Source organism: Quercus lobata, chromosome 6 (assembly GCF_001633185.2).
Source record: "Quercus lobata isolate SW786 chromosome 6, ValleyOak3.0 Primary Assembly, whole genome shotgun sequence".
Classification (NCBI taxonomy): Eukaryota; Viridiplantae; Streptophyta; class Magnoliopsida; order Fagales; family Fagaceae; genus Quercus; species Quercus lobata.
In genome coordinates, this window is record NC_044909.1 from 30,508,236 (window position 1) to 30,522,263 (window position 14,028).

A 14,028-nucleotide genomic window follows, 5' to 3' on the forward strand; every position below is an offset into this window, starting at 1 on the left:
GGAGGGCCACCTCTTAAAAAAATGGGGGTGAAATCTAAATTTACCAAACATTAGAGAGTTTTTAAAAAAATTTCCAACTCCCTTGGATTCTATTAATTAAATTTATGATAGGATTAACCATGAATATGAGAGAAAGAAGTATTGTGTCATTATGCTTCGAAAACACCCAATACTTTTCTCTAGATATATGTCAGGACAATTTTGACAAGATAAAACCTAGAGTACCCAATTTGCAAAACAGAATATCTTGCGCGCTCGCTATTGTACATTTTGTACATGATTTTAGTCCATGTGGCAATGTGCATTGGGTGAGTGTGCAATTTTCTCTACTCTTTACAAAACTACAATTTGAGTTGCACTTTTCAAGTTTTTAAAAGCTCTGTTCAAAATGCAAGAAGAAAATTTAGAAACATGATATTTTGAAGGATTGTGTTTTTCCTAAACTAGAAATTATTGAATTAATATTCATATCTTATTCTCTAGAAAGAATTGTACAAAACATGTGGTAACATCTATGACACTGTAAATTTGATATTAGAAAAACTGTTTTCAAGAATAAGAAATAAATTAACAGGTATTTAAACAAAACAAAAAAGAAGGAAAAAAAATATATATATGAAGATGGTCGGTCCATTCAGGTGCGCACCTGAAAGGACCGACCGAGGTAGCGGACTAAGGTGATGTCCTATTGTCCTTATACACAGCTTCATATGATAGATTAAGCTCAGCTGTGGTGTAAAGGGCAAAAAGTGCAGCCCTAATGGCCACTCAAGTACGTAAAATTTATGCAGTCCAATCCAGTATTGGCGAAGAACTAAGCGAAAATGTCTTTCTCTCTTCCAGTGCAGTCTGCTTTAATTTCTTCCTCCACAGTCATTGGAGAGCGTTTTCCACAAAGCGTCAATGGTTTTATTAGATTAGCAAATCAGTAGGCAAAAAGCAAATGGGTGGAATGGCTTTAAATTTTCATCGTCAATGCTTCTAGATAACTAGTGTTTTTTATTTTTAAAGATTATATATTATTCTTTGGCTTTGGCTTTTGTTTTCAATAATATCCCTTTTCTCACTTTGTAATCCTACTTTACTTCCAACTCATCATCTTTGTTTGGAAATGAGGAACAACTTGACAAATGCATCCATGCTGCTTATTTTTCATTATTTTCCCTGAGAACTTTTTTGAAAGTTTTTCTAAAGAATGAGTGGAATTTTGGTACCGTAGGTAATAATTCAGAGATCATACTCATACAAGATGAACATGACTTTGACAAACAGTTAGTTATTGCATAATCTACGTGGATGTACTAGCTAGAATGATTCACTCATAAAAAGCTAAGACTGTAATTGTCTTTTTATGTAATTTTTTATATGTACTAAAATTATCAAATGCTGAAGATCAATTTCCATCATAGACAACAATCAGTAAAGTGAAAGAAATCTCTGACTAGCGATTTCTACAAGTAGATTAAAATGGTGCTTTTGTTTGAGGAAAATTGATACGGAAAATTTTTGGAAGAACAATGGGGATCGAACTTGATGGCAATTACTTGATCCCAAAAGAGAAAAGGGTATCGTCAACTTCGCATATTGACGCTATGGGAACATGCTAAGGAATCACATAAGCACTTGATCTTGGTCTTGGGGATATTTTTGGAGTTGACACTTAGAGGATGAGGAATTGGAAATTAGACCCAGTAACTTTAGTACTTTACAATGTGAAAGGAATAATTGACAATTGCCTTAAGTACAGTTTCTTGATATTGCATAAATTTTAGTATATGCATTGAAAAACCACCATATTCAAAGCGAGAAAGAATATCAAGACCCTTTATTCTATAAACCTTATTAAACTTTTGAAGATTAAAAAAAAAACTCATTTTGATGATTTGATCATTAGTCTAATTTTTTTGATCATTAGTCTAATTAGGTTGGCTAAAAGCCTAAAAGTATATATTAGTCGTCATTTCAAACTGAATTTATTTGCCTATGATCTATTTTTTGAGATAATAAATTCTGAATTTTTTTATCCTCATGTGGTAGCTAGCTTTTAAGCAAAAAGCTTAGGAGCCAAGTTTTATTAGGAACTATGCCAAATTCTTACCCAAAATGTAATAATTTGGTTGAGGGAGGCACACCACAGCTTTGTTTGATCCTTAATTAGTAGGAAATACTAAATTAAATTTCTTTTCAAACAAATCTTGCTGAACTTTTAATCATTATATTCATATATTAATGATAGAGCTGGCTTCTAATAGCCATTTTTTTTTTTTTTTTGAACTATATAGTTTTTAACGAAACTTGCTTGAAAATTTAAAGTGTTTAGGTTATTATAAATTATTCAAATAGTAATAATCAGTAGAACAAAACTCAAAAAAAAAAAAAAAAAGGGTATTCAAATAGTACAGTAGATATTCTTTCCTCTCACATGAATAATAGATCTAAGAATATTATATAATTTTTCATTTTAGAAGTACTCAACAATTTTTAATTTTTTTAAATTTTTTGTGAAGTGCTCAACAACTTGTCTGAATGTGAACCTATTTCCAATATAGGCATCCATTGTTGTCCTAAGTAGTTATTTCCAATATAGGCATCCATTGTTGTCCTAAGTAGTTATTGTGTCACATTAGTCATATATCAATTCATATGATAAAAATGAACTATTAAGGGATGTCATGTGCCAAGCAAATGTTGCAAATTTATGAAATGATAATATGCATTTCGGGGATAAGATCTGGGATCTTTCCCAATATTTCAATATTTATAATTTAAGTGAAATATTAACCAAAATGAGAGGCATGGAACTTTTACAACATGTTTGCTTGAATAGCACAGATGTTTTCTAATAGTGCTCCCCCACTCTACTTCACATGCCATTTTCATCCAATGGGATAATTGCACTTCTCACTCCTCAGTAGTAGATTAGCACGTGGATCACATTTGTTTTAGATATCACTAGACTCTTCTTTTTTTCTTTTCTTTTTTTAAGTAACTTGTTTTATTATCACCACATAATATATACAACAAGATAATCTCTCTCTCTCTCTCTCTCTCTCTCTGTGTAACTTGGAATGTTGGACCCACAACAACAACCTAGTGAAATCCAGCCAACCAACAAGATATGGATCCCAGTAGTGGTACTTCCAGTACAAACAAAAAAACTAAAGCAACTCTTCAAGCTCAGCCCATTTCTCATCTCTCACTATAAAAATTAATGTAAGTGAAAAAGGAAGAAACAAGTATCCCCACTTGTTCTTCAAGGCAATTTTTTTTTTTATTTTTTTATATATATTAAATTTACAATATCCAATCCATGAGCATTCTACTTTATATGTCATACTGTTGGTTTCGAAGTCATTACCTCTGTATGCACATGATTCAGAAAAACCTTGTTAACCTTAATTATATTACTTCCATTAAAACCAATTTGGGGTTTTTATTATTATCAGGGATTGTTCCAAAAATGTTATAGATAATGCTGCTTTAAGTAGGAACCACTAGAAAAAGTTAATTATTACAACTGCAATAGTGCAATAGATCGCAATCTGCCAACTTGCATTGAAAAGAGATCATAACTTTTTTGTTTTTTTTTTGGAGAATAAAGAGATCATAACTTGGTTTCATACGATAAAACAGCAAATCTTAAAAGGACATTTTCCGTATCATATACTGTAATCAGATTTGGTATATAATTAGAGGTGTGATTAAAGGTCTCCGACAATTGCCGTACCAAGTAAGCAGTATTGCAATTAAAAAAGATGAAAGTTGATATATATAAATGTATTGTAGTTAAAAATATAGGAGTTGACATAAAGGGTAACAGCGCATATAACACATTGGCAAAAGGTAATAGGTGTTGTATGCAAAGGATTGTGGTTTACAACTTTTAAGTGGGAGCCAAGTGTTCCTAACTAGTGGTGTTTCGTTTGTGATAGTAGATGAAAATTAATTAGTAAGAGAGAGTAGAGAACGAACTCAGTGCATACAGTTTCATCAGTGAGCTAGCCAGTCACTAGTTGGTTATCTCAATTATACTAATTTACCAATTAGATGCTAAGTATATTGGACTCTATTGCTTGAACTCGATTATTACTCGTATTAGCCCAGCTTGTCATTTTCAAGAGCCTTCAAACCCAGGTAGGTAAAATATGCTTGTTGGAAAAGGCTTTTATGGTGATGAGTACTACTACATGGTTAAACTTTGTGATTGCAATATATGATTAATTCAATTCTTGTTGAACACTCTCATAGTGATCAATAGAGTATCATGACTTGAGCCTAGTCTGACTCAATAATACATTTCGGCCTATATGTCACTCTAATGACTAAACTAAACAATTGCTTAAACAAAAATCCAAGAGAAGAGAGGAAAAAAAAATGTAGTTCTTCTCTTGACAAATATGCAAAATCCCACTCATATCAATTTGTAAAACATATTTCCATGTCATCATTGAAACTCATTGGGCCCAATTATTGAGCCAGTGGGTCCCGTGCGGCATTTAGAGATATAATTCATGAAAGGCGAATTCCACATATCACTTTATGCCACTCAAAAAATGAGATGGGCCTATTTTGATTAGAAGGTCCATTAAACTATAAAAGGTTTAGTGTAGAATCCACAAGGATAAAGATCTATATCTGCATATTCGATAAAAAATAAAATCCTATTGTCACTTTAAATTACATACTAATTTTAAATATACCAATAACTCAAAAAATAAAAATAAAAGTTTAAACCCTTTTTAAAAAAAAATCTTTTCCTATATATAAATCCCCTCTGCAGCCCACCTTCAAGAAGCGCTTTCTTAACTCAAGATCTCAACTCAAGAGTCAAAAGATACACACTACAAACATGTCTGATTCTAAACTCACACCTACTCAGCTCTTCCAAGACTTTTTGGGAGATTTCTATTCAAGGAGACTGCTCTATCACAACCCTCTTTACCAAGCACCAGCTACAGCATCTCCTCCAGTCCCTGGACATAGCCCTGAGTTATCAGGAAGCAACACTGTTGACAATAGCTTTGATACAAATGTTGTCATGGTCCTCTCAGTTCTTTTATGTGCCTTGATTTGCTCCCTTGGCTTAAATTCTATCATTAGGTGTGCCTTAAGTTGCTCAAGGTTAGTAGCTTCTGATTCAAGTGGAGACGACTCAGCTAGGACAGCCAATACTGGGGTCAAGAAAAAGGCCCTCAAGACTTTCCCAACAGTTAGTTACTCAGCTGAGCTGAACCTGCCAGGATTGGACACCGAGTGTGTGATATGCCTATCAGATTTCACAGCCGGTGATCGTGTTCGCCTTCTACCAAAGTGCCACCATGGATTCCATGTCCGGTGCATCGATAAGTGGCTAAGTTCACACTCATCATGCCCAAAATGTAGGCACTGCCTGATTGAGACCTGCCAAAAGATCGTCGGCTGCAGCCAGGCTAGCTCATCAGAACCACCTCCACCAGTGCATGAAAGCACTGTAAGCATAGCACCACTGGAACCGGAAGGTTTGATATGTAATTATAGGGGACTTCCGTAGGTATATACTTTGTATGATATGGTAGATGTAGTTTAGCCTTGTGCCTTACAGTTAGCACTAAAGCTAAAAGGCCTTTTAAGGTCACAAACCCAACCGCAAGAAGTGCAGTGCTAATTGTAAATTTGTATAGAATGAATTTGTGACTTGTTTCATTTTTCTTCCCAAATGTATGAACACTAATATTAAAATCAAAATTACATTCGTTGTTCAGGGATAAATAAATGAACCACGAACATGAATAGGTTCCGTCATTAGCCCAGCAAAGTCAATAAAGCTAGGAGCAAGTCCAACAAGTAGCTAACCATAGAATTCTGAGAAGGCAAATCACTTACAGACCTCAGAGTCTTTTAATTTTTTTATTGAAAGTAGAAAACACTAATAATGGTATATACCATATGGTCAAGGGCATTGCAATTATACAATAATATAACCTTAGAATAGTATTTGTCAAGGACGTGTTTGGATATCCCAGGATGACAAAATCCTTTCAACATTTTTTTTTCTTCGGATCATCTTCAAGGCAATAATTTAATTCCCTACAAGACAAGTCTAGAATAATGCTATTTCAAGCAATTATGAGGATAGAGCCTACACATGCAGCCATATAGTCTCAAAGTTCAAAGTGGTGTGAAAAGGAAATGTGCTCATATCAAATTTCCTGCAAACACAATGGAAAAAGTTCCAGGAAAAATCCAAATTTTCCTATATATTGGAAACAAGATAGAAATACATTGAAAGAGATGTTGATCATCCAGTCAATAGAGCATAAATAGAATGGTAGCTGAGGGTGAAACCACTATGTACTTTCAAATCAAATGAGAATGTACTTACTAGGAGGATTTTGTATCATAGTACTCATGTGAAGTGTTTCATAGCGAGCACTGACTAGTTGCATTTGGCCAGCTGCAATATTTTTATTTGCTAGGCTCATGTTACTGTGTCATAATTGTAGCATAATAAGGTCACATGTGGAACAATGATAGGTTAGCACTGACAAATGGTGTGACAATATCAATCATTTGTGATAACTGTAATTTAGGAAGATTGCATAAATTCTATACACCCTCATTTCTTTTTACTAAAATGTCCATTTTCCTAGTTACATCAAACAATTTGAATAAGTGGTGAATATGGACGCAGGAAATGCAAAAAAGAATTGGCAGAAGAGAGAGAGAGCTGAAGTAATTTTGCACAGTGACCTTTTTTACTATTACACAATTTGAAACCCACAATATTAGAAAACAGAAAATTGACAATCTGTAAGGGGGTTGGCCAAAGTAACACAAATTGGGACAGCTGCACAAACATTTTCAGCCAGGAAATTAGCAAAATAAAATATGCGATTATTGTAAGCATTCAGATACTTTTATCATATTTACTGATATACTTTTTGTCTATGCAACAACCAGAAGGAGGCACACAAGGGGGAAAAACACCTATTGTGTTGGTGGTGGTGTTTTTTTTTTTTTGGGGGGGGGGTGGGGTGGGAGGTTAAGAAGAAAGAGAAAAATAAAACAAAGAGGTTTAGTCCATGATCTTACTATTCAACATTGGAATGATTATTGTAAAGATTCCCCACTTTTTTCCCTCTCTTTGTCTTCTCTGCCAAAGGTTATAAAATAAAAGCATTATATTAGTAACTTATCTCCATACACATTTTACATGCATGCACAATCAACTTTAAAAGTACCCAACAAGAGAAGCCAGAAAAGTTATACCGAAAAACGTAATGTTCCAAGATCTATATTATCAAAAAAAACTTCTTAGCTTATGTGCCAAATTGGAGCATTACCTAAGAATCAAATAACAGGTTCAATTTTAAAGTGGGCAGCAGAGTACAGCTGCTTCAATGCACCAAGGGCTTGAGTCTGGCAAGCTTAGGTGCAACTAGGCTATGCATAAGTTTTTTTTTTTTTTTTGATAATTCGATAATTACAATGGTGGAGAGGGGATTTGAACCCTATACGTCTCTGTTGAAAACATCTAGAGGTGTTAGTTGAGTTATAAGGCTCTTGGCATCCTACGCATAAGATTACAGGGGAGAGTACCAAGGAGATGTAAGTATCTTAATTTTCATGATTATTATCTCCCTGCATGTATCATGCTTATTTTCTTCCTGTATTTCTTTTTGTTTAAGGATGGGGTGTGAGTGCAGAGACGGAAAGGGAGAAATTCCATTTAATCTTCATGGCAAACCTAAGTATTGAGCTTAAATCCACCATTAGCAGGGATGTGAGTTTGAGGTACAAAAATTAGAATGAAGAAGAAAAATCATAGGTACAGCAAAGCACTTTCTTTTAAGAATGCCTCTGGAAATGAAACTCTTGATATGAATTCCATAGATATAATTGACCTCCGAGGGACCCAAAACTGGGTGGAAAGGAATAAAGGTATAAAAATATCATTAATAAAACAAAGCATGCTACTGGAAAAAGATCCATGGCACTAAATATTTCATAATATATTCCACTGGCCAAAGAGGCTACACTATGAAAGTTAATAGACACTACTGCATGTGTATGATCCAATCTCTCTCTCTCTCTCAATGGAGAGAGTTAAACACAAGTTAAAATTACACACACAACATTGATATAGAAAAGAACTAATATTTGGGCACATAATGAACTTCAAATAAAGGTAGAAGAAACATGTCTAATCATAGATAAACACGGCACCATGTTCCATTTTTTATCTTTCAAGTCAGATCATCATATTTACTATTTAATAAGTCATGAATGTGAATAGACTAAAAAATTATACTTAAACTCAACCAATCATGGTTAGAACCAAGCCAATCCCCTAACTTATATTCAGATCGTTACCTCCATTGGGGCAGTTAATCGCATGCACTCAAGCAACCACAGAAGAAGAAAATAAACATCTGGCCAAGAACAAGAAAAATGAATGGTGTTACTATAATTAACAAATATTTGCATAAAGTTTTTCCACTTATAAAGGGTATGGGTTTGGCATATTGATATATAATTTTGACCAGGATCCTGTTCATGTAATACTTTAAATGCTCTTGTTAGTTTTTTGAGTATCTAGAATATTTAATCTTAAGTTGATGATCCTTATCAAGAACATCACACCTAACAACGGGCAATATAAATAGTTGACCTGTAGCATCTACCCAGCAAGAAATGACTCAACAGAGGCCAATGAGCTCTAGCTCAAATAGAACTTCCTCCTTCAACAGGAACAAGGTGAAGCTTAAGGTTGTGGGTTCAAGAACCACAAGGTGCATTTGTAACTTACCAATCAGAAAGAAATGACTTGAAACAATTTGAAAATTTTCTTCCAGGCCCCATAAGAAAAGGTCATACCCAGTGAACAAAGTTTCCACTTTTTGCAGGGTCAGAGAGATGATTGGTAGGTAGCTTTATCCCCAGTGTTATTCATAGACTTCATGCTGCTCAAAGCATCTTCACCAATATGGCATGGAACCTACTGTTCATGGTTAATCCCAAGTTTTAATCATGTAAAATTTAAGTTTCTTTTCATAATTCATATTCAGTGAGTACAGCACAGACAGAGCTCTAAATCAAACCAACTACATTAGCATGGCAAAAAATCAGCACCATAAGGTGAAATTTGAACAGGCAACTGCTTGACTCAAGAACAGTCTTCAACAATTTAGTACTCAGCTTGACAGTTGACACAAATTTTTACTCTGAGCAAGTTCCGCACTTCTTTTTGGCTGAGCAAGAATTTTATTAGTTCCAAGTGAAGTAAAGCCGCTAAATTAAGTGCTTTACCATAAATAGAAATATGGTATCTTTCTCCTTACACTGCAATTTCTTATTGCAAAACAGGAGCTGGTGATACAGTACACTAAATTTGCATATAAAATAAATGCAGAATGGCCTCATGACAATTAATACTGGCTGGTTTGCAAAGAGCAGTGATAGGATTGCTGTAGATTGGTTTGACAGTGCTTGGGGAAGTTTAGGTAACAATTGTTATCATACTACAGTGTGCAGATACTTTCAAATCAAATAATCTAAAGGAAAGGAGAAGAAGAAAGAGAGAAGACAGAGAACTAGCAATGGCTATGGCATCAGCAGAAGATAATAGTAACAACAATAGTAGTAGACTACTAGTAGTGGTAGTGGCTGTATAATAATAATAATTATTATTATTATTATTATTATTATAAAAATAATATTTTGATCTCTGAAGAATATTATAGGCTACTGTTTAAGAGTCCCAACATAAAAACATTTTGAATTACAGGCTAAACCAAAGGCCATAAAAGGTCAATGACACAACAAAGCCCATAAGATTAAACTAATAGTAATAATAGACTTCCATAGGCTACTAGCACGGCCCATTCCAGCAACAGTAAAAGACCAATTTACACTTGATATTGTAAAACTTATACATGAATAAAAGGAAACCAACAAAATACTCAAGAAATAAACCTTCAAGTAAGACTCAATATGATAACATCAATTAAATCATATAAAGGTGGCCCCACATAAAAAATAAAACATAATTCCTTATTTCTTTTGCCTCTAGTTTTGCTCTTCTTTGAGTCTATTGCACTTTGCAAGAGGAATTCATATAAAAATATATAATAGAAGTGAAGATTAACAAAGGTGAAAATGCAAACTTTTACCTAGGCTACACCACCACTTAGAAGGGACAATTGCCTAGAGATTCCATGATGTGCTGGCTACACTATTTTCTAATTGAAATGACAAAATACTTTATGGATGAGTTTTCACAATTATTCAAACTCTCACATCTCTAGAAGTAGTGATCTAATTCTTCCACTTATAGTGTACCCTATATGTGCTAAAAGATATGACCAGACAACACACACCACATACTCAATGCAAGCCCTCTAGTATAAAAGGAATGGGAATGTCTATGGAAGGTGAAAAGCTGACAATTCTCTCTTTTATTCTATCGTTTAAAAATTAATGCTACCAAAATTCCAGAATATTCTTAGTTAGTGCATTTTTTTCTTTTCATCATACAACAATGCCAACCCTAGAATATGTAATTTTTTGTTTGATACTGAAAGTTACAATTGTTCATGACAGCTTATTAAAAATTCAAGATAACTATGCACTACAGATCATACCAATCTAGTCGGAAACATTAACTAGAGGTTGATCAGGATACTACGAATTTGGAACAACACTTGCCACTTCAGTTCTACTAATTGCCTCGATGTGGGTACAAAATCAGAGTTTACAGAAAATGGTAAGGGCACAATTGTTGTAAATAAAGACTAATCAACTACAGCTTCTTCAGCAAGTGTCATCTAAGGGAGCCAAAAAAGAAAGAATGGTAAAAAAAAAAATGCCCCGGGGGTGGGGGAGAAAGAAAAAGATAACAAGAAGAGCTTCAAAGCAGCAACAAGTAAGCAATTAGTATACCTTCAGTAGTGCCATGACCTATAAGAAGCGCATAAAGGGAATTCAAGAAAGTTGTATGGGATTAATCCGTGTACATTGTCAATAGTTTAGTCACACAAGTGAAGGATTGCATGATGAAAAACTTTTCTTTTTTCCAGTTTTTGATAAGTGGGTTTCAGAGATTTCGGTCCAAAGGGAAGGGGGAATGAGAGATTTGAATTAGCAACCTCAGTTTGAAGAGGTGCGTTTCCAAGCCTATTGTGCTTCCTCTTGGGGTTCCATTATGTAAATCTATATTAATCAACTATTCTGAACAATACTAATTGTCATTCACAACAAAATGTCAACCTTTGAAATCTTGAGCAACCATTGTCAACAAGTTTAGCCATACAGGTGAATGATTGCATTATGTTAAACTATAAATTCATCAACAAGTTTTGAACAACATTGACTATCATTCCCAACAAAATGCCAACCTTAGAATAATCTTCGGAGTGAAACACCCAAGTAGAATCATACGGTTGCAAAATTTTAGAAACTAAAATTAGGAAAGAAGTGTGCCTTTAAAAATATTAGGAAAAGAAGAGCAACAATCCCTCCTCAAAAAATTTTTACTTTATTTCTTTGGGATTGTGTTTCCCACCCATATTGTGCATCCCACATAAGTATGGTGCCATAGTAGAATTGACAAAGGACGATTATCGCAGTTGTCAACATAAGACCAACTAATCAATTATCAGAATACTGATACTTACAGTGATTGCGTCCCACTTGATCGCATAAGATCTTCCTCAATCTTAACACATGCCTCTAATAAATTAAACAACAATTCAAGTCTATGATAGTGCAGCAAAACAGTATGCATTACAGTAGCAGTAGCATGAAACTGAAGAAAACAAAGTAAATCGAAATATGATGGGCTAATTATGATTTACAATTTAACAAAATCATACAACCAGAAATAAGACTTTGATTGTGATAATCAAACACAAAGTTTCGGTTATTGTATAGATAACTTAAATCCTAATGACTACTGTACAGTACATAGAAGAAGCATAGACTTCAAATGAAAGCAATACTTATACCAGTCTTCAATCAAACTAGACAAGTGTATATTAGGAGAGAGTTTGGATTCGGATTATCTCAAGTCTGCGTTTCTAATGTTGCGTTTTCTCTTTTTTTTTTTTTTTTTTTTTTGGTTCAGCCTACAATGGTTGACCGGTCTTCTGTGAACAGTGCTCTTATGTACTGTTCACAGGTCCCACAAACTTCATTTTTTATCAACTTTTTCATTAAAAATGGGTCTCATAGCACTATTCACACATTTAAAAATTATTTTGCTACAGTGTTTTCAGTTTTCAGTTTTCAATTTCAACAAAATAAGTTCAATCCAAACAGATCCTAGAAACAAACTTATGCTTATTTTACCACCGCACACCTTTGGTGCAACGGTCAATCTACAAATATAAATGTTTGTGGCGTGTGGGGGGCAAAAGCCGAGTTCAAGTCTCTAGGAGAAAGTTTCATACGCATATACATTTAGGCTCCGTTTGAGAGTTCATAAGGGAATAAAATGAAATGATCATAAGGGAATGAAAATGAATGGAATGGAATGTATTTAAGGGAAAGGAATAGAAAAGAATTGAATAGAATGGAATTAAGTAATTTTGATTGGATGTTTTAAAATAAATAAATGAAAATACATGAAATGTAAGTAATCTTGTTTGGGAGCAACAAGGAGGGAATGAAATGGAATCATTTTATGACAATATTACTATTAGACCCCTCCCATTCCTTCCAATTTCGGGGAAATGAAAATTTGAAATTTTAAGGGAATAAAGAGAAATAAGTGTTCCCTCCTACCCATTCCATTCCCTCTCACTTAGGGCATGTTTGGTAGACTGTAATAAGCGTTGTAATGTAATAGTTATTCATATGGTTTAGTTATTCCTTAGTTTGGTTATGTTTTTATTAAAATGAGTAGTCATTCCTTATGAATAGCTATTCTTTAAAATGAGGAATAATTATTCATCTTTAAAAGGTTGTATTAGCTATTCTTTAGTAAGTACAATTGTAGGGTCTCAATTTGGGGCCCAAGCCCAACAAGTATGGGGTCTTGGTCCAAGGGGCCTTGAAACAATGAATTTGTAAAGAGTGGGTTATAGAACCGGGCCTTAGCGAAGTAGATAGAGGCTAAGTTTGGGCTACACAACACTTGGACACAAGAAGATCCTGCTAATGTCCATATATTCTCAGTCCGAGGAGATGAGATAGATATTTGCTAGTTCTTACTTTAAGTTTTCCAGTTCTTTTTTGTTCCTTTTGCTTTTCTCGCGTGCCCTTCCTCATGAGGACTCCCTTTCTTATATAGCCTCCTTGAAGCCATCGTGGCTTTACACTTGTTGATTATCTGGACTTCCACTTAAGTGCTTGTCCCATTAGACACCCCTTCCATCTTTCTGTGAGTTGTGGTAGCCAAGGCAGTACTGTTCACAGGTTTTCTCCACATTAATGCGGCAAGAAAAGTAGTTGCAACACATTTAATGTGACAGTTGCAGCCTCTCCTTGGGCATCTTTCGATTCCTTCTTTGCCACGGGTCTATAGGACTTGCCCTTGTTACGAGTGTTCGTTGGGGTGGGTCCTTTTAGTAGATAGAGTGCATGTTGAGCCATACTCGTCACGTCCGAGGAGACATTTCTCCTCGGACTGCCCTTTAAATGACTTCAGGCCTACGAGAACTAGATTGGGGCCCCTTTTGGCATCCACATCCTCTCCTCGGACATGGTTGACCATCCGGTATGGGGCCCAAGGCCCATTGTATGATTTTGAGCCTTTGGACCTTTGCCCCTACAACAATAATTTCAAAACTTAATATATTTTCAAATAAACAAACTTTCCATATACATCTAACAATTATAAAAATAAAAAATCATAAAAAATAACATATGTCTCTCTTAAATTTAAAAATAACAATTTTTAAGGAGATATAATTGTATGAGTAAGATATTTCCTAAAATAAATGTTAAGTTTCATTCTAATGTTATAACTCACAACCAAACTAATGAATATGTTTAGTTATTACATTACAACACACTTTATTACTAATAATAAAGATTACAATTCATGTT

At 34.3% G+C, this 14,028-nt stretch overlaps 1 protein-coding gene across 1 annotated transcript; it reads left to right on the forward strand.

Moving 5' to 3' along the window:
* Nucleotides 1–4,805: 4,805 nt before the first annotated feature.
* Nucleotides 4,806–5,700, forward strand: LOC115950751 (RING-H2 finger protein ATL78-like). The gene has a single exon (XM_031067988.1). It carries the CDS (start codon nt 4,850–4,852, stop codon nt 5,528–5,530), a length of 681 nt encoding a protein of 226 aa, XP_030923848.1. The 5' UTR covers nt 4,806–4,849; the 3' UTR covers nt 5,531–5,700.
* Nucleotides 5,701–14,028: the final 8,328 nt, after the last annotated feature.

What these genes read in the sequence shown, in the direction of transcription:
- LOC115950751 (XM_031067988.1), top strand. Translation starts at nt 4,850, where the DNA reads ATGTCTGATTCTAAACTCACACCTACTCAGCTCTTCCAAGACTTTTTG.